We start from the raw sequence: 23437 nt of genomic DNA on the forward strand, positions 1-23437 counted from the left end.
GCTCCATGTCAACTCAGTCATTAGAGTATTAGTAGACTGATGTTAATATCTGATAACTCTTTATTCTGATGCTCCTCTACAGATATTCTACTGACTAGAAGTAACTTTACAACTACAGGTCAACTTATTCTCCTAACCTGAACCTATCAGTCTACTAATACTCTAATGAGAGCTAGCTGACATGTAGAGGCACAGTTACTTATAGTCAGAGTGTCTAAAGTGGATTATTGAAATAAAGTGTTCCCTGAAAAGCAGCCTGTATCACAGAGATAGAGATTTGTGTGATCGGCTCATCGACTGGTTTTGTTTGTTGATGGTTCGGTTGAATTGGACTCTCTTCTCTCAGGATTGTCTCGGTGGAACTTCCTCCCGGGGCCCGTAAGTTCGGGGTCCAGTTCCGCTGGTGGCAGCCGTACCACTCGGGCCGCGGGCAGGACGTCTGGGCTGTGGATGAGATCAGCATGACCTCGGTCCTCTTCAACATCATCAGCCTGGACTTCAGTAATGTGCTGGACGTGACTCAGAGCCTGGGCTTCTACCTGGGGAACGTGCAGCCGTACTGTCAGCACGACTGGACTCTCAGGTACTGCTTCATGTGCACCACACACACACACACACACACACACACACACACACACACACACACACACACACACACACACACACACACTCGCTCATCTGCATTCACAGGATTCTGGCTTTTAAAGTCATTTAAGCCAGGGGTTTTCAGTCTCTCAGAGGCCACGGGCCAGAAATATCATCATCATTATCATCATCATCATCATCATGCCAGGGACCCCATCCTAAAATTTGAAAGGAAACTAGTATATATTTTCATGTAGGTTCAATGGGGTTCTATATAAAACTCTCCTGACATTTTCATTTTCTTTTACTTCACCGGAATGGTACGAAACTTGGTAAAGGTTTTGGCACTTGCTATGTGAACACACACAAAAAAATCATGGACATGATTCGAAAAGGTTAAATGGTCCTGAAAAAAATGGTCACACTTGTGTTTCTCGCGGTCAAAAATAAGCGTATTGGAAATAAAGGGGAGACTAATTTCATCTAGTGGAAACTTTTGGTACTGCAGCAAAACAACATCTCACTGAAAGCTACTTTTCTGAGATTTCAGGCTCAAATTTGGAACACAACTTTTAGATTTATGATTTAGTGTTTTTTGCATTTTTCATAACAATAAATGTAAAATTCTGTAACTTTTTTAAACTTTTTAAACTTCAGCAAGAATTTGCCAAGTGTCGTCTTTAAAAATAGAAGTCTGTGCTTTAAAGCATTCAAGATTTACCACAGTTTAAGTTGGAAATTAAATGTTCAGGTCTATGCTCCAAACGTGAATAAATGGATTATAACTACTCCGTAAATATAATGTAGTACCATAAAATCCCCTAAAAAATACAAATATTAAATAAAAAACATAATCAAACTAAAATATATTCCTTTCATTGAAAACAAAAAAAAGCACCATGCGAAGAGCACCAAGCAAAGGGATGGAGATTGCTTTTGTATGCAGTGCAAAAACAGAAAGAATATTTCTGAAATTAATAATGCATTGATATCCAAACAGTCCCAGCACTTCCTTCGGGCCAGTTCAGAATGACAGTGTAAGCCACAATGATGCAAATATTTGCTCAGTTTTTCAGGAGATCACGGCTCGGCCTCCAGCATTCGCTATGTGGAAACCCAGTCCATGCAGATCGGCGCGTCCTACATGATCCAGTTCTCGCTGGTCATGGGCTGCGGACGGGAGCCTTCCCCGCACATCGACACGCAGGTTCGCCTGGAGTTTTCCACCAATCACGGCTTGACTTGGCATCTTGTCAAAGAGGTGAGAACACCAAGATATCCTCTTAAGCACCAGACCTAAAGGCACCACGGTGTTGCCATGTTTTTGTGATTTGGAGTATGATGTAAAAACCATGATAATCACTGGTTACAGGACAGAAGTTCACTGAGTCTTGGTGCCTCCATGGCACTTTTCATAAGGATTGGAGAAGAATTATAACTCAGATTATAGATTATTCTTTGTGCTGTCTGGCCCATGTGTGAGGTGTGTTTTCTCATGGTTTGTTGGTGTAGGCCTGTCTGCCAGGCATGCCGAGCTGCTCTGAGTTCACTGCCTCCAGCGTCTACCATCCGTCTGAGTTCACTGACTGGAGACGGATCACGCTTCCTCTGCCTTACAAAACCTGGTGAGACACAAACCACACACTGAGCTTGGACTTTACTACCTGTGCTTTGATTCATTGACTCCTGTGAGGATGATTTGACTTTTATTTAGGTTAGGTTTTGGTGAATATTTATAGATGATAAACACCATAGACGTAATCCCATGGCCAGTTTTGCTCATATTGAGCGCTGTACACTATAGAGAAGAGATGGTGGTATTTTTCCAGTGTTTGTGTCTCTTCATAGGCTCTTATGCATTTGCAGTGTTTTCGTGTCATGTCTCACTCTGGTTTCATGCTGTTTTGCGGCTTCAGGTCGAGTGCGACACGCTTCCGATGGATCCAGAATTACTACCAGGAGCAGGACGAGTGGGCGCTAGACGATATTTACATCGGGCAGCAGTGTCCACAGATGTGCCGAGGACACGGCTGGTGCGACCACGGACACTGCAGGTCAGAGACAGACACTACAGCAGCTTGGAGAGAACAGTCAACAGCATTTACACACATGAAACACTTTTATTTACTCAAATAAAAGGCTTAGTTTTGGTCGCACCAGATACACGGGCCTGACCGCGTCTTGAGTTTCCTGATTGTGTTTTGGTTTTATCTAAGCCTTGCTCTATAAATAGCATTTCATTTCTGTTGAGTTCTGTTTATATGATACACTACTGAGTGTGTGACGGGGTGACCTGTGTGACGGTGTGGTTGAGTGTGTGCTGTGTGACCTGTGTGACAGTGTGGTTGTGTGTGACAACCAGGTCACATCGCACACACTCAACCACACCGTCACACAGGTCACACAACACACACTCAACCACGTCACACAAAACCACACCGTCACACAGGTCACACACTCAACCACACCGTGACACTCAACCACACCGTCACACTCAACCACAGTTGAGTGTGGTTGAGTGTGTGTGGTGTGACCTGTGTGACGGTGTGGTTGAGTATGTGTTGTGTGACCTGTGTGACGGTGTGGTTGAGTGTGTGTTGTGTGACCTGTGTGACGGTGTGGTTGAGGATGTGTTGTGTGACCTGTGTGACGGTGTGGTTGAGTGTGTGACGGGGTGACCTGTGTGACGGTGTGGTTGAGTGTGTGATGGGGTGACCTGTGTGACGGTGTGGTTGAGTGTGTGACGGGGTGACCTGTGTGACGGTGTGGTTGAGTATGTGTTGTGTGACCTGTGTGACGGTGTGGTTGAGTGTGTGATGGGGTGACCTGTGTGACGGTGTGGTTGAGTGTGTGACGGGGTGACCTGTGTGACGGTGTGGTTGAGTGTGTGATGGGGTGACCTGTGTGACGGTGTGGTTGAGTGTGTGATGGGGTGACCTGTGTGACGGTGTGGTTGAGTGTGTGCTGTGTGACCTGTGTGACAGTGTGGTTGTGTGTGACAACCAGGTCACACAACACACACTCAACCACGTCACACAAAACCACACTGTCACACAGCTCACACACTCAACCACACCGTGACACTCAACCACACCGTCACACTCAACCACACCGTCACACTCAACCACAGTTGAGTGTGGTTGAGTGTGTGTGGTGTGACCTGTGTGACGGTGTGGTTGAGTATGTGTTGTGTGACCTGTGTGACGGTGTGGTTGAGTGTGTGTTGTGTGACCTGTGTGACGGTGTGGTTGAGTATGTGTTGTGTGACCTGTGTGACGGTGTGGTTGAGTGTGTGATGGGGTGACCTGTGTGACGGTGTGGTTGAGTGTGTGATGGGGTGACCTGTGTGACGGTGTGGTTGAGTGTGTGCTGTGTGACCTGTGTGACAGTGTGGTTGTGTGTGACAACCAGGTCACACAACACACACTCAACCACGTCACACAAAACCACACCGTCACACAGCTCACACACTCAACCACACCGTGACACTCAACCACACCGTCACACTCAACCACACCGTCACACTCAACCACAGTTGAGTGTGGTTGAGTGTGTGTGGTGTGACCTGTGTGACGGTGTGGTTGAGTATGTGTTGTGTGACCTGTGTGACGGTGTGGTTGAGTGTGTGTTGTGTGACCTGTGTGACGGTGTGGTTGAGTATGTGTTGTGTGACCTGTGTGACGGTGTGGTTGAGTGTGTGATGGGGTGACCTGTGTGACGGTGTGGTTGAGTGTGTGACGGGGTGACCTGTGTGACGGTGTGGTTGAGTATGTGTTGTGTGACGTGTGTGACGGTGTGGTTGAGTGTGTGATGGGGTGACCTGTGTGACGGTGTGGTTGTGTGTGACAACCAGGTCACACAACACACACTCAACCACGTCACACAAAACCACACCGTCACACAGCTCACACACTCAACCACACCGTGACACTCAACCACACCGTCACACTCAACCACACCGTCACACTCAACCACAGTTGAGTGTGGTTGAGTGTGTGTGGTGTGACCTGTGTGACGGTGTGGTTGAGTATGTGTTGTGTGACCTGTGTGACGGTGTGGTTGAGTGTGTGTTGTGTGACCTGTGTGACGGTGTGGTTGAGTATGTGTTGTGTGACCTGTGTGACGGTGTGGTTGAGTGTGTGATGGGGTGACCTGTGTGACGGTGTGGTTGAGTGTGTGATGGGGTGACCTGTGTGACGGTGTGGTTGAGTATGTGTTGTGTGACCTGTGTGACGGTGTGGTTGAGTGTGTGATGGGGTGACCTGTGTGACGGTGTGGTTGAGTGTGTGATGGGGTGACCCGTGTGACGGTGTGGTTGAGTATGTGTTGTGTGACCTGTGTGACGGTGTGGTTGAGTGTGTGATGGGGTGACCTGTGTGACGGTGTGGTTGAGTGTGTGACGGGGTGACCTGTGTGATGGTGTGGTTGAGTGTGTGACGGGGTGACCTGTGTGACGGTGTGGTTGAGTGTGTGATGGGGTGACCTGTGTGACGGTGTGGTTGAGTGTGTGATGGGGTGACCTGTGTGACGGTGTGGTTGAGTGTGTGATGGGGTGACCTGTGTGACGGTGTGGTTGAGTGTGTGATGGGGTGACCCGTGTGACGGTGTGGTTGAGTATGTGTTGTGTGACCTGTGTGACGGTGTGGTTGAGTGTGTGATGGGGTGACCTGTGTGACGGTGTGGTTGAGTGTGTGATGGGGTGACCTGTGTGACGGTGTGGTTGAGTATGTGTTGTGTGACCTGTGTGACGGTGTGGTTGAGTGTGTGATGGGGTGACCTGTGTGACGGTGTGGTTGAGTGTGTGACGGGGTGACCTGTGTGATGGTGTGGTTGAGTGTGTGACGGGGTGACCTGTGTGACGGTGTGGTTGAGTGTGTGATGGGGTGACCTGTGTGACGGTGTGGTTGAGTGTGTGACGGGGTGACCTGTGTGATGGTGTGGTTGTGTGTGTGAATCAGAATGAAGCTCATGGTTCTGCTCTGTTCTCAGGTGTGATGAAGGCTTCACCGGCTCAGACTGCCAGCCCTTCAACACTCTGGCCTCCAGTGTGCTGTCAGACTTCGAGTCGCAGGAATCCCTGATATCATCCTGGCGTGAGGTGACTGGAGGAGAGGTCGTGCCGCCTGACCAGGGCTGTGGTGTCGTTTCCTCAGGATCCTCTCTGTACTTCAGTCAGGTGCAATTACAACCGTCACACAATCTACTGTTTTACAGCACTGAGTCAGGGTTACAGCATGCAGTTCTCACCTTACCATCATAAAAAAAGATCTTCAGTTAAAAAAACAAAGAATACAATAAGCGGTAACACTTGACAATAAGGGTACATGAATAATCAATGGCTGCTGTTATTCATGCATGAATCCTTAAGGATTAAGGATGTTAAGGATAGCTCTACATGTGTTCATGATTAGTTCATATCTTCACTAATCATGAGTTCATGTTGAAGTAACTATTAACTCAGGTATATGTACATGATTATTTATGTACCCTTCACAAGTTCCTTTGCCCATATAATCTTTAAGCTAATTAGGTTAAGCATATTTGGCATGCTGTCCGCAGTGGAGGGGCTCGAGGAAGCAGCTTCAACTCGAGCTGAGATAAACCCCCAGTGGGTCTACTAATGCTTAGATGATGAGTATAGTAGCGAGAAGCCTGAAATTACGTTGTGAACTTCACTTATTGTAAAGTGTTACCCAATAAGCTTATTCACAAGGTGATGTTTTGAGAGCATTATTAAAGACCAGATAACTTTGAACTATTGTTCATTTAATGTCACTGGAGGAACGTTTGTTCATAACTTTGAGAGAATCTTGCCAGAACGTTCCCTGTGAGCTGAGAACACATCATCATTATACAGACCGAGGCACAGATGACATGCAGGTCTGTGGTCATTGGCATGATGTCTCAGATGCTGCTGTGTGTTGAAGTGTGTGTGTGTGTGGTCAGGCTGGGCTGCGGCAGCTGGTCAGCTGGGACCTGGACACGGAGTGGGCGGAGTTTGTGCAGTTTTACCTGCGTATGGGCGGAGCCGGAGCCGAGTGCAACCAGGCGGACAGCAGGGAGGAGGGGCTTCTGCTGCAGTTCAGCAACGATGGTGGGATCAGCTGGGGTCTGATCGCTGAGATGTACTTCACTGACTTCACCAAACCTCGGTGAGGACCAGTCATCAACAAATACACTAACATACACCTGTGCCAAACATCGTACAAACACTGCAGTCACTGTGCCAAACAATTCACTGGAATACACGCTTGTTACTTGTTCTAAAAAGTGGCGGGGAGTTTAAAAATAAGGCTCTGTTTATCTAAGCTTTTTTACTTTAAAGGAATAGTTCACTTCAAAATGAAAATTCTGCCATCATTTACTCTCCCTCAAGTTGTTTCAAACCTGTATGAATTTCTTGAGGGTAAATTATAACAGAATTTTCATTTTGAAGTGAACTAATCCGTTACGATCTCTGTGTAATATCCAAACAATTCTTTCTTTCGTTCTTTCTTTCTTTCTTTCTTTTTTTCCTGGAGTCATTTGATGTAAATATGCCGGCCCTACACACAAGCCTATCCAAACATTGGATCCGTTCATGCAGAACATGTTCTGTTGTTTATAACGCAGCAGACACAGCCGAGTGGAATAGAAGTAGGATTGAATGCTTAGGTCATAACAGGGCCGTAATCACCATTCGAACCACTGTTGTCCACTCGAAGAAGAGTGAATGCATGCATATTTTAAAATAAAACATTAATCGCAAATAGTTTAAATTGATTACTTCACAACGACAATTAGACCTAGAACTTTACATGAATAAATCTTTATATCTGTCTGTGAGTGTTTGTGACTGGCTGATGTTGTTTGTGCGCAGGTTTGTTCATTATGAGCTTCCCCTAGCCTCTAAAACCCCGTGTACGCGCTTCCGCTGGTGGCAGCCGCTGCACTCCGGCGAGGGCTACGATCAGTGGGCCATCGATGACGTGATCATACTGTCCGAGCGAGAGAAGCATGTCATCCCGATGGCCGACCCCACGCTGCCTCAGGTCAGACTCTCCTCACGGATTAGAACTAAATTAAGAGTAGCATCAGTTCTGGCAGGTCACGTTAGTCAGGCTCACATCAGCTGATCCACGTCTACCTATAGGAATACGGCGCCTATCACTGCATACATATATAAGCTCCTTCAGTATTATCAGCAGCTATCGCGTTCCCAGGAGCTGATTACCCTCCTCCCTCCCCAGCTCTCTGATTCCCCTTGAATCAGAATAAATTCTCGAATTATGTTGTACTTTAAAATCTTGAATTAATGATATCTGCAATACATTCATGTTGGTTCTGTTCTGTTCACCCTAAGGAGGGTTATTGCTGCTCTTATCTAGGCTAGGCTGCATGGATGCGCAGGGAGTTCTTGCCCAGAACAGAACCATACCGCCAATCCTAACTGTATGCTAATTGTCAATTGTATTTGAAGATAGTGGTCCTGACAGAACTGATTCTACTGCAGTGTTCATGGGATGAGAGAGAAACTCTGGTGTCTCCCTGCAGAACTTCTATGAGAAACCGGCGTATGATCATCCGCTCAACCAGATGAGTGTGTGGCTGATGCTGGGAAATGAAGGAATGGACAAGGACCGTAACGGCAGCTTCTGTGCTCCCACTCCCTCTGCCATAGTGTTCGGGCGATCGGATGGCGACCGGATGGCGGTGACTCGAGATCTGTCTCTCCGTCCTGGATACACACTGCAGTTCAAGGTACTGATGTAAGGCTACGTGCAGGAATTCTTCTCTCACACACACACACACACACACACACACACACACACACATTCATCAACCCAATTAAACAAACCCATTAACCCAATTAATTTAAAATAATCACAAATATCCATTTGCTGAGAGAAGCTCCCAACTAAAAATGTAAGTTGTGGCTCGTCATCAAACACTGTCACACACACATGCACTTGAGTTTTATCTGCGCTAGTTTTTAATATTGGCACATGTATGTTATAGATCTTACTGTGAACAGTTCACCCGTGCATATGTTTCTTTCTTTTTTAAATTGACCTCAGAATGTTTAAAATGCCCCTATTATGTTTTTTGAGATATGACCTCATGCAATGTGTAATAAAGCTGTTTTGTTTTTTTATGTAAAAAAAAGGTCTGCAACGTTTCAAAGCTCAAAGTGCAGATAAATTGAGTTTTTGTCTCCCAAAAGAAAGAAGAGATTCTGAACTGAAACGAGTCGTCAGTAATTCAGTCTCACTTCCTGCTGTAGGTTTGTAACTCATTTGCATAATGCCAGCCTGTGGTCCTGATTGGCTGAGCAGCGTCTCTTAGCTCCGCCCTTAAACACTGTAGTGTATCTGAGACTGGGAGAGTTTGGTTCGTGTTTTCTGAGATTGATACGGTAAAACCCACGCCATCGTTACTGTTCGTATCACTGTGATCAAGAGCTGAGATTCAGATATGATAATGAGCGTTTGGTCTCGGACCAATCAGAGCAGAGCAGCTCTCAGAGAGGCGGAGCTTAGAGAGACTGAATCCTCGATGGAAGCGTTTCAGACACTGAGAGGAAAGAGCTGAAGCTGCAGTGGAGATTATGAGGACATTAAAGTGTTTTTTGATCTTGGATGAATGTGAAGCTGTTGCAGGAGAAAAAACTAAATTTACAACATTTACAATAGCATAATAGCGTGTTAAAAGCGCAGACTTTGCATTCTGATGGTATTGAAAGCTTAAATTTCTCTGCTTACATACAGGTCAAAGGATGATTGTTTTCACTTTTTTACCGTATTGAATGTACATGTCAGTGTGTGTTTCTCCAGTGTAGAGACCTGTGCTGTGCTTCTCCTTCAGCTGAACATCGGCTGTGAGTCGGCCTTCAGTGCGTCGGCGCCGGTCCTGCTCCAGTTCTCTCACGACGCGGGCCGCTCGTGGGCTCTGGTGCGCGAGGGCTGTTACCCAGCATCCCCTGGGGCCGCCAGCTGTGAGGGCAGCGGCCGAGAACTCAGAGAGCCCACTGTTTACAACACAGGAGACTACGAGCGCTGGACCAGAATCACGGTTGTACTACCACGAAATGTGGCAGCCAGGTAACAGGACACTGGGATTGTTCTCAATTTTCAAGATGTTTAATAGAAAACAAGAGCAAAATACTAAGCAAGAAGAACATAGTTGGCAGTGCTTGGTTGATTATTCTAGCCACAGTTTTGATGAACTCATCTCTACATTCCCGTGCGGTTTTCAGCAAGACGCGCTTCCGCTGGTTCCAGGAGAGCAGTGTGTATCGGGACGCCCCGGCGTTCGCACTGGACGGCGTCTACATCTCCGAGCCCTGTCCCAATCACTGCGGGGGTCACGGAGACTGTGTCTCAGGCGTCTGCTTCTGTGACATGGGATACACAGGTAACGCTCACATTCAGACTCGTCATTAGCCATTAGCCATTCATAGCCGGTCTAATCTAGCTTTTACTCTTTGCTTGACGTCAGTAAATCACAACCACTGCACATGTCGAACACCTCTTTGTCTGACATTTCAGGTCTTGGAATCTCTACTAATGAACTGGAGTCAGTTGCATAAACACAGCTGTCATGTTAAAGTCACTATGAATTCAAAATGAACAATTCTCATTTTTTATTGCAGTGTTTATTCTAAATGATTTATCGGTGCACATCATTATTGTTTCAAAAATTCATGTGTCTCATAATCTTGAATCAGAATAACAGCAGCATCTCTTCTCTGATGACGAGGGCGGGGCAACCTGTCACTCACATGAGATCAGCCAATAGCAGACCACAACCATCCAATTATCCAATCAATTCCCCAGAGACACAATCAAGCCCCGCCCACATTTGTTCTTATTCCAGAAGCGTTTCACTCGGATATACGGCAAGATAGGGAGGAAAAGACGAGCACAACTTCCCTTTCATGATGACTTTAAAAGCTAATCAATTAGTTGGAGATAATCATACTATTTCTTTTCAGATTAAATCCATCCAATCTATAAAATGAGATGATTAAGTTGTAAGACTAGCCTAGCCGAGTCAGGTGTGTCTGACCAGGAGCTTCTGCTGTGTGTGGTGTGGTGTGTGTTTGACCAGGAGCTTCTGCTGTGTGTGGTGTGTGTTTGACCAGGAGCTTCTGCTGTGTGTGGTGTGGTGTGGTGTGTGTTTGACCAGGAGCTTCTGCTGTGTGTGGTGTGGTGTGTGTTTGACCAGGAGCTCTGCTGTGTGTGGTGTGGTGTGTGTTTGACCAGGAGCTTCTGCTGTGTGTGGTGTGGTGTGTGTTTGACCAGGAGCTTCTGCTGTGTGTGGTGTGGTGTGTGTTTGACCAGGAGCTTCTGCTGTGTGTGGTGTGGTGTGTGTTTGACCAGGAGCTTCTGCTGTGTGTGGTGTGGTGTGTGTTTGACCACGAGCTCTGCTGTGTGTGGTGTGGTGTATGTTTGACCAGGAGCTCTGCTGTGTGTGGTGTGGTGTATGTTTGACCAGGAGCTCTGCTGTGTGTGATGTGGTGTGTGTTTGACCACGAGCTCTGCTGTGTGTGGTGTGGTGTGTGTTTGACCAGGAGCTCTGCTGTGTGTGATGTGGTGTGTGTTTGTGTTCAGTGGAGGTGGATGGGTCGAGCTGTGTCCCGTCGGCACCGAGTCCCACTGAGCTCTCGGAGGACTTCGAGGGCAAGCTGAGCTCACTGTGGCAGAGCCTGAGCGGAGGACAGATCGGGGACGGCTGTGGGACCATCAGCGAAGGCAAAGCGCTGTACTTCAGCAGTCTGGGCCGACGAGAGGCTCGCACCACACTGCTGGACACCACCAACACCCGGTCAGAACCACTCCAACTATAAGGCTTCAGAACGCCCTCATTTCTCTACTTATAACCTACTCTTTTCTCTTTCTGTACAGTCTGGTTCAGTTCTACATTCGGATTGGAGGGAAAAACATGGGCTCCACTTGTACTCGCCCCCGTTCCCGAAATGAAGGTGAATGTCAAGTCAAGTCGTCTTCATTTATACAGCGCTTTAACAATATAGATTGTTTCAAAGCAGCTTTACAGTGATAATAGGAAATGAAAGTAACAAAGATTGATTGAACTTAAAAAATGTGAATCTGAGAAAACGGTGACAGCTTGCACATGTATATTACGTGCTTATTCTATAGGTGTGTGCGTTTGAATATGTATGTGTGCAGGCACGTAGTTTTATTTTTTTTAATTGTCCTCACCAAATTACTTGTCTGGCCTGCAAAATACAGAAGTTTTAGTCGTTTCCACGGATCCATGCGAACTGGAATCATTTCAATAACGTATTATCTGTACAGAGGTAAAGGGAAGGGAAGTGGAAATGTGGAGATCAATAACTGCAGATCTGGTGTGAATTGTGAATTGTACAAAAACGTATGATTATTGGACAAAAGTAAGCGTGAAGGTCCACCCCTAAACATACCCAGTCACTAGGGTGTGTGCAGATCGTATGAAAACATACGAATTATCCATCAATTCGCCAAAGCTTAAAATAATTACGAATTGCCATGAGATTTTGTCAGTTGTACAGTATTATGAAATAGAAATAAAGTGCTTGATCACACAAAGCTCATCAGAAACGGTGATCAAATGTTTTAGATGTTCAATCTCAATATATTCCATTATAATAATCCTCACATCGTCTTTGGAAAGCACAGCGGTTTCAGCGGCTGGATGAGGCGATCCGGCACTAAAAATACCGCAGTTATTCATGACTAACCCTGCTTGTATTTCTTTGGCAGGTGTGGTTGTCCAGTTTTCCATCAACAATGGCGTGCAGTGGCAGCTCTTACGCGAGCTGGACTTTGGGTCGTTCCTCGAGCCTCAGGTGGTCACCATCGAGCTGCCGCCCGCAGCGAAGACATCACACACCGTGTTCCGCTGGTGGCAGCCTCAGCAGGGTCAGAACCGTTATAAACACACTATTCTACAGTGAGAACTTCATAACCTACAAAACATGTGTTGAGATGCAGTCATCTATCTCTGGTTTCTCAGGTAAACACGCGGCCCAGTGGGGCCTGGATAATATTCTGATTGGAATGAACGACAGCGCTAGAAGTGGATTTTTCGACACATTTGATGGCACTTCCCCTTTAAGACACAACTGGTATCGAGTTGTAGGCGGAGAGGTGACCGCAGACTGCTTGAGTCGAGACTCAGTGTTGAACTTCAACTCTGAGCTCATGGACAGTGAGTTACCGTTAACATATAAGTTTTCATTCATCATCCAGACATTTAAATGAGCATTTTCAGCTGGCCATTTTCAGGCCTTCTCGCTCTGGTCTTTTCTAATATTTACGCGGGTCCTAAAACTCTTGTCTGATCATAACCCTTTTTTTCCAGTGATATTCCGAGTTTTTCTCTTTGGTAATGTCTCTCAGCTATCTCTCTTTCTACAGTCTTTCAACAAATCTCCCTCTTGCTCACTCTCTCTCTCCTCCCCAATCATGAGTGGACACACCCCCTACTGCTGATTGGTTCACTCTCTCTCCTCCCCTATCATGAGTGGACACACCCCCTACTGCTAATTGGCTTACTCTCTCTCCTCCCCCATCATGAGTGGACACACCCCCTACTGCTGATTGGCTCACTCTCTCTCCTCCCCTACCATGAGTGGACACACCGCCTACTGCTGATTGGCTTACTCTCTCTCCTCCCCCATCATGAGTGGACACACCCCCTACTGCTGATTGGCTTACTCCCTCTCCTCCCCCTTCATGAATGGACACACCCCCTACTGCTGATTGACTCACTCTCTCTCTCTCCTCCCCCATCATGATTGGACACGCCCCCTACTACTGATTGTCTATCTCTCTCTCCTCCCCCATTATGAGTGGACATGCCCCCTACTGCTGATTGGATCACTCTCTCTCCTCCCCCATCATGAGTGGACATGACCCCTACTGCTGATTGACTCACTCTATCTCTCTCCTCCCCCATCATGAGTGGACACGACCCCTACTGCTGATTGGCTTACTCTCTCTCCTCCCCCATCATGAGTGGACACGACCCCTACTGCTGATTGACTCTCTCTCTCTCCTCCCCCATCATGAGTGGACACACCCCCTACTGCTGATTGGCTCACTCTCTCTCCTCCCCCATCATGAGTGGACATGACCCCTACTGCTGATTGACTCACTCTATCTCTCTCCTCCCCCATCATGAGTGGACACGACCCCTACTGCTGATTGGCTTACTCTCTCTCCTCCCCCATCATGAGTGGACACGACCCTTACTGCTGATTGACTCTCTCTCTCCTCCCCCATCATGAGTGGACACACCCCCTACTGCTGATTGGCTCACTCTCTCTCCTCCCCCATCATGAGTGGACACGACCCCTACTGCTGATTGACTCACTCTCCTCTGCCATCATGAGTGGACAAGACCCCTACTGCTGATTGACTCTCTCTCTCCTCCCCCATCATGAGTGGACACACCCCCTACTGCTGATTGACTCTCTCTCTCTCCTCCCCCATCATGAGTGGACACGACCCCTACTGCTGATTGACTCTCTCTCTCTCCTCCCCCATCATGAGTGGACACGACCCCTACTGCTGATTGACTCTCTCTCTCTCCTCCCCCATCATGAGTGGACACGACCCCTACTGCTGATTGACTCACTCTCTCTCTCTCCTCCCCCATCATGTGTGGACACGACCCCTACTGCTGATTGACTCACTCTCCTCCGCCATTATGCGTGGACACGACCCCTACTGCTGATTGGCTCACTCTCTCTCCTCCCCTACCATGAGTGGACACACCCCCTACTGCTGATTGGCTTACTCTCTCTCCTCCCCCATCATGAGTGGACAGACCCCCTACTGCTGATTGGCTCACTCTCTCTCCTCCCCTATCATGAGTGGACACACCCCCTACTGCTGATTGGCTTACTCCCTCTCCTCCCCCTTCATGAGTGGACACACCCCCTACTGCTGATTGACTCACTCTCTCTCTCTCCTCCCCCATCATGATTGGACACGCCCCCTACTACTGATTGTCTATCTCTCTCTCCTCCCCCATTATGAGTGGACATGTCCCCTACTGCTGATTGACTCACTCTCTCTCTCTCCTCCCCCATCATGAGTGGACACGACCCCTACTGCTGATTGACTCAGGCTGCGTTCAGCCCCGACAAAACGTTGCACAACGTTTTTTAAACAGAAACGGTGATGTGTTGAACACACTGTTCTGATGACGCAAGAGTTGCAACTATGGCAGCTGAGAAGGCCATTCTTTGTGTTCTTTGTGAAGAATTTTCGGAGCCTGATGAAGTCGGTATAAATATGTGTTTAATACTACAAAATATGCCCGATGTTACAGTTACTGCACTTGCCGCCCAGAACAAAAGAGAACATCCCAATCGAGTGAAGGGATTTGTGGAAACTAAAATTGGAAGCACACATCTTACCTAATTCAGACTAAAACACATCTATTTAGCCTCACATACTGACTTTATTTGTAGTTCATACTGTTTTAATACCCTGTATTTTCTTTCTCATTTTTAGGAAAAGCACTTAATTACCATTGTTCATTTCTATACCAATACACTTGCAATGAAGCTAAAAATATAAACAACTACATCATTATGTTGATATCCTATATTTTTTACAATAAAACTTTCGACAAACATGTCTTCTAATATCCTCAGTTTTTGTGTATCAAACTGCATCAAACACATTTGTAAATTACTTTCCTTGAACCCATTGTGCGATTTCACTTTAATACCACGTGCTTTATATACATGTTGCTGCAGATTGGACTGCAGTTCTGACACACCCACCAAACAAGAGAAAACGTATCTCAAACCCCGTTGCACACCGGTGCACGCCGTTTCCAGGAAACATGACGTTCAACCCGGAAACCGTAGCAAAACGTTGCGCACCGTTTTGAACTTGAACATGCCCTCACTCTCTCTCTCTCCTCCCCCATCATGAGTGGACACGACCCCTACTGCTGATTGGCTTACTCTCTCTCCTCCCCCATCATGAGTGGACACGACCCCTACTGCTGATTGACTCTCTCTCTCCTCCCCCATCATGAGTGGACACACCCCCTATTGCTGATTGGCTCACTCTCTCTCCTCCCCCATCATGAGTGGACACGACCCCTACTGCTGATTGACTCTCTCTCTCCTCCCCCATCATGAGTGGACACACCCCCTATTGCTGATTGGCTCACTCTCTCTCCTCCCCCATCATGAGTGGACACACCCCCTATTGCTGATTGGCTCACTCTCTCTCCTCCCCCATCATGAGTGGACACACCCTCTACTGCTGATTGACTCTCTCTCTCCTCCCCCATCATGAGTGGACACACCCCCTATTGCTGATTGGCTCACTCTCTCTCCTCCCCCATCATGAGTGGACACGACCCCTACTGCTGATTGACTCACTCTCTCTCTCTCCTCCCCCATCATGAGTGGACACACCCCCTACTGCTGATTGGCTCACTCTCTCTCCTCCCCCATCATGAGTGGACACACCCCCTATTGCTGAAATGGCTCACTCTCTCTCCTCCCTCATCATGAGTGGACACACCCCCTACTGCTGATTGACTCACTCTCTCTCCTCCCCTATCATGAGTGGACACACCCCCTACTGCTGATTGGCTTATTCTCTCTCCTCCCCCATCATGAGTGGACATGCCCCCTACTGCTGATTGGCTTATTCTCTCTCCTCCCCCATCATGAGTGGACACACCCCCTACTGCTGATTGGCTCACTCTCTCTCCTCCCCCATCATGAGTGGACACAACCCCTACTGCTGATTGGCTCACTCTCTCTCCTCCCTCATCATGAGTGGACATGCCCTCTACTGCTGATTGGCTCACTCTCTCTCCTCCCTCATCATGAGTGGACATGCCCCCTACTGCTGATTGGCTCACTCTCTCCTCCGCCATCATGAGTGGACACGACCCCTACTGCTGATTGACTCACTCTCTCTCCTCCGCCATCATGAGTGGACACGACCCCTACTGCTGATTGACTCTCTCTCTCTCCTCCCCCATCATGAGTGGACACGACCCCTACTGCTGATTGACTCACTCTCTCGCTCTCCTCCCCCATCATGAGTGGACACGACCCCTACTGCTGATTGACTCACTCTCCTCCGCCATCATGAGTGGACACGACCCCTACTGCTGATTGGCTCACTCTCTCTCCTCCCCTACCATGAGTGGACACACCCCCTACTGCTGATTGGCTTACTCTCTCTCCTCCCCCATCATGAGTGGACACACCCCCTACTGCTGATTGGCTCACTCTCTCTCCTCCCCTATCATGAGTGGACACACCCCCTACTGCTGATTGGCTTACTCCCTCTCCTCCCCCTTCATGAGTGGACACACCCCCTACTGCTGATTGACTCACTCTCTCTCTCTCCTCCCCCATCATGATTGGACACGCCCCCTACTACTGATTGTCTATCTCTCTCTCCTCCCCCATTATGAGTGGACATGTCCCCTACTGCTGATTGACTCACTCTCTCTCCTCCCCCATCATGAGTGGACATGACCCCTACTGCTGATTGGCTCACTCTCTCTCCTCCCCCATCATGAGTGGACACGACCCCTACTGCTGATTGACTCACTCTCTCTCCTCCCCCATCATGAGTGGACATGACCCCTACTGCTGATTGACTCACTCTCTCTCTCTCCTCCCCCATCATGAGTGGACACGACCCCTACTGCTGATTGGCTTACTCTCTCTCCTCCCCCATCATGAGTGGACACGACCCCTACTGCTGATTTACTCTCTCTCTCTCCTCCCCCATCATGAGTGGACACACCCCCTACTGCTGATTGGCTCACTCTCTCTCCTCCCCCATCATGAGTGGACACACCCCCTATTGCTGAAATGGCTCACTCTCTCTCCTCCCTCATCATGAGTGGACACACCCCCTACTGCTGATTGACTCACTCTCTCTCCTCCCCTATCATGAGTGGACACACCCCCTACTGCTGATTGGCTTATTCTCTCTCCTCCCCCATCATGAGTGGACATGCCCCCTACTGCTGATTGTCTACCGCTCTCTCCTCCCCCATAATGAGTGGACATGATCCCTACTGCTGATTGGCTCACTCTCTCTCCTCCCATATCATGAGTGGACACACCCTCTACTGCTGATTGGCTCACTCTCTCGCCTCCCCCATCATGAGTGGACACAACCCCTACTGCTGATTGGCTCATTCTCTCTCCTCCCTCATCATGAGTGGACATGCCCTCTACTGCTGATTGGCTCACTCTCTCTCCTCCCTCATCATGAGTGGACATGCCCCCTACTGCTGATTGGCTCACTCTCTCCTCCCCCATCATGATTGGACACGCCCCCTACTACTGATTGTCTATCGCTCTCTCCTCCCATATCATGAGTGGACACGCCCTCTACTGCTGATTGGCTCACTCTCTCTCCTCCCCCATCATGAGTGGACACGCCCCCTACTACTGATTGTCTATCTCTCTCTCCTCCCTCATCATGAGTGGACACGCTCTCTACTGCCGATTGACTCACTCTCTCTCCTCCCCCATCATGAGTGTACATGCCCCCTACTGCTGATTGACTCACTCTCTCTCCTCCCCCATCATGAGTGGACACGCCCTCTACTGCTGATTGACTCACTCTCTCTCCTCCCCCATCATGAGTGGACATGCCCCCTACTGCTGATTGACTCACTCTCTCTCCTCCCCCATCATGAGTGGACACGCCCTCTACTGCTGATTGACTCACTCTCTCTCCTCCCCCATCATGAGTGGACATGCCCCCTACTGCTGATTGACTCACTCTCTCTCCTCCCCCATCATGAGTGGACACGCCCTCTACTGCTGATTGGCTCACTCTCTCTCCTCCCCCATCATGAGTGGACATGCCCCCTACTGCTGATTGACTCACTCTCTCTCCTCCCCCATCATGAGTGGACACGCCCTCTACTGCTGATTGACTCACTCTCTCTCCTCCCCCATCATGAGTGGACATGCCCCCTACTGCTGATTGACTCACTCTCTCTCCTCCCCCATCATGAGTGGACACGCCCTCTACTGCCGATTGACTCACTCTCTCTCCTCCCCCATCATGAGTGGACATGCCCCCTACTGCTGATTGACTCACTCTCTCTCCTCCCCCATCATGAGTGGACATGCCCCCTACTGCTGATTGACTCTCTCTCTCTCCTCCCCCATCATGAGTGGACATGCCCCCTACTGCTGATTGACTCACTCTCTCTCCTCCCCCATCATGAGTGGACACGCCCTCTACTGCTGATAGACTCACTCTCTCTCCTTCCCCCATCATGAATGGACACGCCCTCTACTGCCGATTGACTCACTCTCTCTCCTCCCCCATCATGAGTGGACACGCCCTCTACTGCTGATTGGCTCACTCTCTCTCCTCCCCCATCATGAGTGGACACAACCCCTACTGCTGATTGGCTCACTCTCTCTCCTCCCTCATCATGAGTGGACATGCCCCCTACTGCTGATTGGCTCACTCTCTCTCCTCCCCCATCATGAGTGGACACGCCCTCTACTGCTGATTGGCTCACTCTCTCTCCTCCCCCATCATGTGTGGACACACCCTCTACTGCTGATTGGCTCACTCTCTCTCCTCCTTCATCATGAGTGGACATGTCCTCTACTGCTGATTGGCTCACTCTCTCTCCTCCCTCATCATGAGTGGACATGCCCCCTACTGCTGATTGGCTACAAGTGTGTTGTGCTGCTCAGTCCGATCCACTTTCAACAGCATTTCTCAGAATCGCTTACTGCACCTATAAGCAGATGGTCTACTAATACTCTACTGATACTTTTATGAGAGCTAGTGGACCATCAATATAAAGTGTTACCATATAGTTCTGAACTTGCCCTTTGACACTCACAGAGCTGAATGAAGCATGTATTATAGGGTGTGTCTGATATCAATGCACATGTATTTATAGGGTGTGTCTGATATCAATGCATATGTATGATAGGGTGTGTCTGATATCAATGCATATGTATGATAGGGTGTGTCTGATATGAATGCATATGTATTTATAGGGTGTGTCTGATATGAATGCACATGTATTGATGGTGTGTCTGATATGAATGCACATGTATTGAGGGTGTGTCTGATATGAACTGTCCCCCAGAGAGGCCTCGGTATGCTGAGAGCTGGGACTTCGAGGTGTCCGGCTCCTCCTTCCTCCAGTTTGATCTGAGCATGGGTTGCAGTAAGGCCGCGTCTCCATCTCACGGCGTCCGACTCGAGTTCTCCACAGACTGCGGGCGCCACTGGAACCTGGTCACGCCGGAGTGTGTGCCGCCCGCCATCGGCTGCTCCGGGTACAGCCAACGCTCGGTGTACAGCGCTCCTCAGTACCTGCAGTGGAGGAGGGTCACTGTCTACCTGCCCAGCACTGCCATGTACGACTCTATACAGATGAGTTTATACACACACCTCAGTCCCATCACTACACCTTTATACTGCCCTCGCTGTGGCAGCAACAGAGTCAAGCCTCATTTCTATAGCACTTTATACAGTAGAGACTGTTTCAGAGCAGATTCACAGCTGACAGCGAACATTCTGGCAAGGTTACGAACAAACGTTCTTCCAGAAACATTAAAGGGTTAGTTCACCCAAAAATGAAAATTAGCCCATGATTTACTCACCCTCAAGTCATTCTAGGTGTATATGACATTCTTCTTTCAGACGAATACAATCATAGTTATATTTAAAAATGGCCAGGCTCTTCCAAGCTTGATAATGGCAGTGAAAGTCTGTTTCTGTTTTGAAGTCCATAAAAGTGCATTTCTTTCAGGACCACTATCGTCAAATACGATTGACAATTAGCATACAGTATGGAATGGCGGTATGGTTCTGTTCTGGGCAAGAACTCCCTGGACATCAATGCAGCCTAGCCTAGATAAGAGCAGCAACAACCCTCCTTAGGGTGAACAGAACAGAACCAACACGAATGTATTGCAGATATCATTAATTCAAGATTTTAAAGTACAACATAATTCGAGAATTTATTCTGATTCAAGGGGAATCAGAATGCCAAACTGACTGACGAGAGGAGGAGCTGGGGAGGGAGGAGGGTAATCAGCTCCTGAGAAACGCGATAGAAATTAAACAATGCAAATTAAACAATGTAATAATTTAAAGCATAAACAATGAGCTCATTGGAGTAATGAATACTTGTTTGTTAAGAAATCATTATAACATTTAGAAAATGTCCATGTAAGGTACTTATTAATTTTCTCATCTGCCATGATGTGTCCGAAAACCTTTACAGTCATGCCATGCTACCTTTTGTTGGAGTTTGCATGTTTCTAACACTAAAAACCCTTTCCCCCGGTTCGTGTAGTTCTCCCAGAACGAGGTTCCGCTGGATCCAGCCTGTGTTTGCTCCCGGAGCCGATGGCTGGACGCTGGATAATGTTCTTCTGACTCCGGGCTGCCCGTGGATGTGCTCGGGACACGGCCTGTGCGACAGCGGACACTGCATGTGAGTCTCCAACCGGATAGCGCTGCACGGTTAATCACAATTTACATGTGATTGCACCGATTTGGTTTATCGTGATTATGAAATTGCAAAGTCTGTGATTATATGTTATGCGCAGCTTGTCATTGATGATCGGCTCAGTAAACGCTGCTCACTCTGAAAGCACTGTGAGTTTGAGCCACTTATAACGTGCATTTGAAAAAGCAACATGCGTCAAACATCTTTCCAAACATGAGAAGCATTTATGAACCTCTTGTCCAACAACAGACAACATTTAATACCATGCTTTTACTCCAAACTCACTTCATAACACAGTTGAGCTCATCCTTCTGTGAGATGATGTTCTTCTGACACAGAATAAGGCAGTCGTGTGTTTATTAGTCATGTTTAAAGCTACACTGTGTAGGATTTACTCCCATCTAGCGGTGAAATTGTATATGACTACCAACTGAATATTACTTTCTAGCCCCTCCCATTCCGAGGGCGTTTTAAGTCCTACGGTGGCCGTATTATTTCAAATCTGCCGGCAGTCGCGAGTAATCTCCCTCTCGCATTCGTCTCGGTGCCACTGAGTGTAAAAACGCGAAAGGCGAAGCTTGAATTTCCAGGTTTGTCCCTCTTTGGCAAATGTATTTTCAAGATTGATGCGCAACATCGCTTCCGCCATTCGAGCGACTCGCTCGTATGTATTCTAAATGGCAGATTATACACTTACGAGAATACTTAATTAGTTGGTTGAAGTGATTACACATTAATGAGAACGTCGAATTTTGAAAAGGACAAAGTGTTTTTTGCTAAAAATCAACTTAAAATATTACACCGTGTAGCTTTAATCAAAGCGTTTCAATCTTCTGTTTATTCAGCCACAGGATGATGCTCATATGGATTTCCTGGAATGATGTGTGTTATCGTACTTCTGCGGCAGGGCATGTGTGGTGTGTGTGTGAGACGCCCTCTGGTGTTCAGAGGGATGTGTGTGTGTGTGTGTGTGTGAGACGCCCTCTGGTGTTCAGAGGGATATGTGGTGTGTGTGTGTGTGTGTGTGTGTGTGAGAGAGACGCCCTCTGGTGTTCAGAGGGATATGTGGTGTGTGTGAGACGCCCTCTGGTGTTCAGAGGGATGTGTGTGTGTGTGTGTGTGTGTGTGTGTGAGTGAGACGCCCTCTGGTGTTCAGAGGGATATGTGGTGTGTGTGAGACGCCCTCTGGTGTTCAGAGGGATGTGTGTGTGTGTGTGTGTGTGTGTGTGTGTGTGTGTGAGAGAGACGCCCTCTGGTGTTCAGAGGGATATGTGGTGTGTGTGAGACGCCCTCTGGTGTTCAGAGGGATGTGTGTGTGTGTGTGTGTGTGTGTGAGAGAGACGCCCTCTGGTGTTCAGAGGGATATGTGGTGTGTGTGTGTGTGTGAGAGAGACACCCTCTGGTGTTCAGAGGGATATGTGGTGTGTGTGTGTGTGTGAGAGAGACACCCTCTGGTGTTCAGAGGGATATGTGGTGTGTGTGAGTGAGACGCCCTCTGGTGTTCAGAGGGATATGTGGTGTGTGTGTGTGTGTGTGAGAGAGACACCCTCTGGTGTTCAGAGGGATATGTGGTGTGTGTGTGTGTGTGAGAGAGACACCCTCTGGTGTTCAGAGGGATATGTGGTGTGTGTGAGTGAGACGCCCTCTGGTGTTCAGAGGGATATGTGGTGTGTGTGTGTGAGAGAGACACCCTCTGGTGTTCAGAGGGATATGTGGTGTGTGTGTGTGTGTGTGTGAGACGCCCTCTGGTGTTCAGAGTGATATGTGGTGTGTGTGTGTGAGAGAGAAGCCCTCTGGTGTTCAGAGGGATATGTAGTGTGTGTGTGTGTGTGTGTGTGTGTGAGACGCCCTCTGGTGTTCAGATGGAGCATTTACTACTGATCAGCCGCTGCACTGAAAAGCTGAGCAGAAAATAATCGCAGCCTTTGCCAAATGGCGTGCGGTTTCACTGTGATTAATGGCGCCGACACCGGCTCCTGATAAACTCCAGCGCTGCTCAGCGATCCTGCAGTGACACTGGTTTCTCTCTCGCTCAGCTGTGATGAGGGCTTCGGTGGCGCTCACTGTGTGCCTCTGCTCGCTCTGCCGTCGGTTCTGAAGGAAGATTTCAACGAGAACCTGAAGCCTGACGTGTGGCCCGAGGTGTACGGGGCGGAGCGGGGAACGCTGAGCGGAGAACCTCTCAAATCAGGAACCGCACTCATCTTCAAAGGCGTGAGTACAGTGTGAACGCGTGAAATACTAGGGGTGTAACAGTTTATCGTGTCACAATATATATCGCAAAACAAAAATACAACATGTATCGTGGATACACTAAATATGGACAAACCCAAACGTTGGGTTAAAAATTTAATTA

General features: G+C 48.2%; 1 protein-coding gene across 2 annotated transcripts in view; it reads left to right on the plus strand.

The window, feature by feature from the left end:
* reln (reelin) overlaps window positions 1–23437 on the plus strand; it is a 157290-nt gene that overhangs the window by 97694 nt on the left and 36159 nt on the right. For both annotated transcript variants that reach the window (XM_084409692.1, XM_084409691.1), the window contains exons 20-36: window positions 347–583; window positions 1654–1846; window positions 2098–2210; window positions 2502–2639; window positions 5575–5761; window positions 6532–6737; window positions 7445–7616; window positions 8119–8325; window positions 9430–9665; window positions 9821–9978; window positions 11178–11391; window positions 11472–11548; window positions 12330–12488; window positions 12583–12777; window positions 19708–19981; window positions 20926–21066; window positions 23118–23295. In XM_084409692.1, the coding sequence (XP_084265818.1) occupies window positions 347–583; window positions 1654–1846; window positions 2098–2210; window positions 2502–2639; window positions 5575–5761; window positions 6532–6737; window positions 7445–7616; window positions 8119–8325; window positions 9430–9665; window positions 9821–9978; window positions 11178–11391; window positions 11472–11548; window positions 12330–12488; window positions 12583–12777; window positions 19708–19981; window positions 20926–21066; window positions 23118–23295 (3085 nt within the window). The remainder of the gene's footprint in view (window positions 1–346; window positions 584–1653; window positions 1847–2097; window positions 2211–2501; window positions 2640–5574; window positions 5762–6531; window positions 6738–7444; window positions 7617–8118; window positions 8326–9429; window positions 9666–9820; window positions 9979–11177; window positions 11392–11471; window positions 11549–12329; window positions 12489–12582; window positions 12778–19707; window positions 19982–20925; window positions 21067–23117; window positions 23296–23437) is intronic.

The sequence above is a fragment of the Rutilus rutilus genome, assembly GCF_951802725.1.
Source record: "Rutilus rutilus genome assembly, chromosome: 5".
Classification (NCBI taxonomy): Eukaryota; Metazoa; Chordata; class Actinopteri; order Cypriniformes; family Leuciscidae; genus Rutilus; species Rutilus rutilus.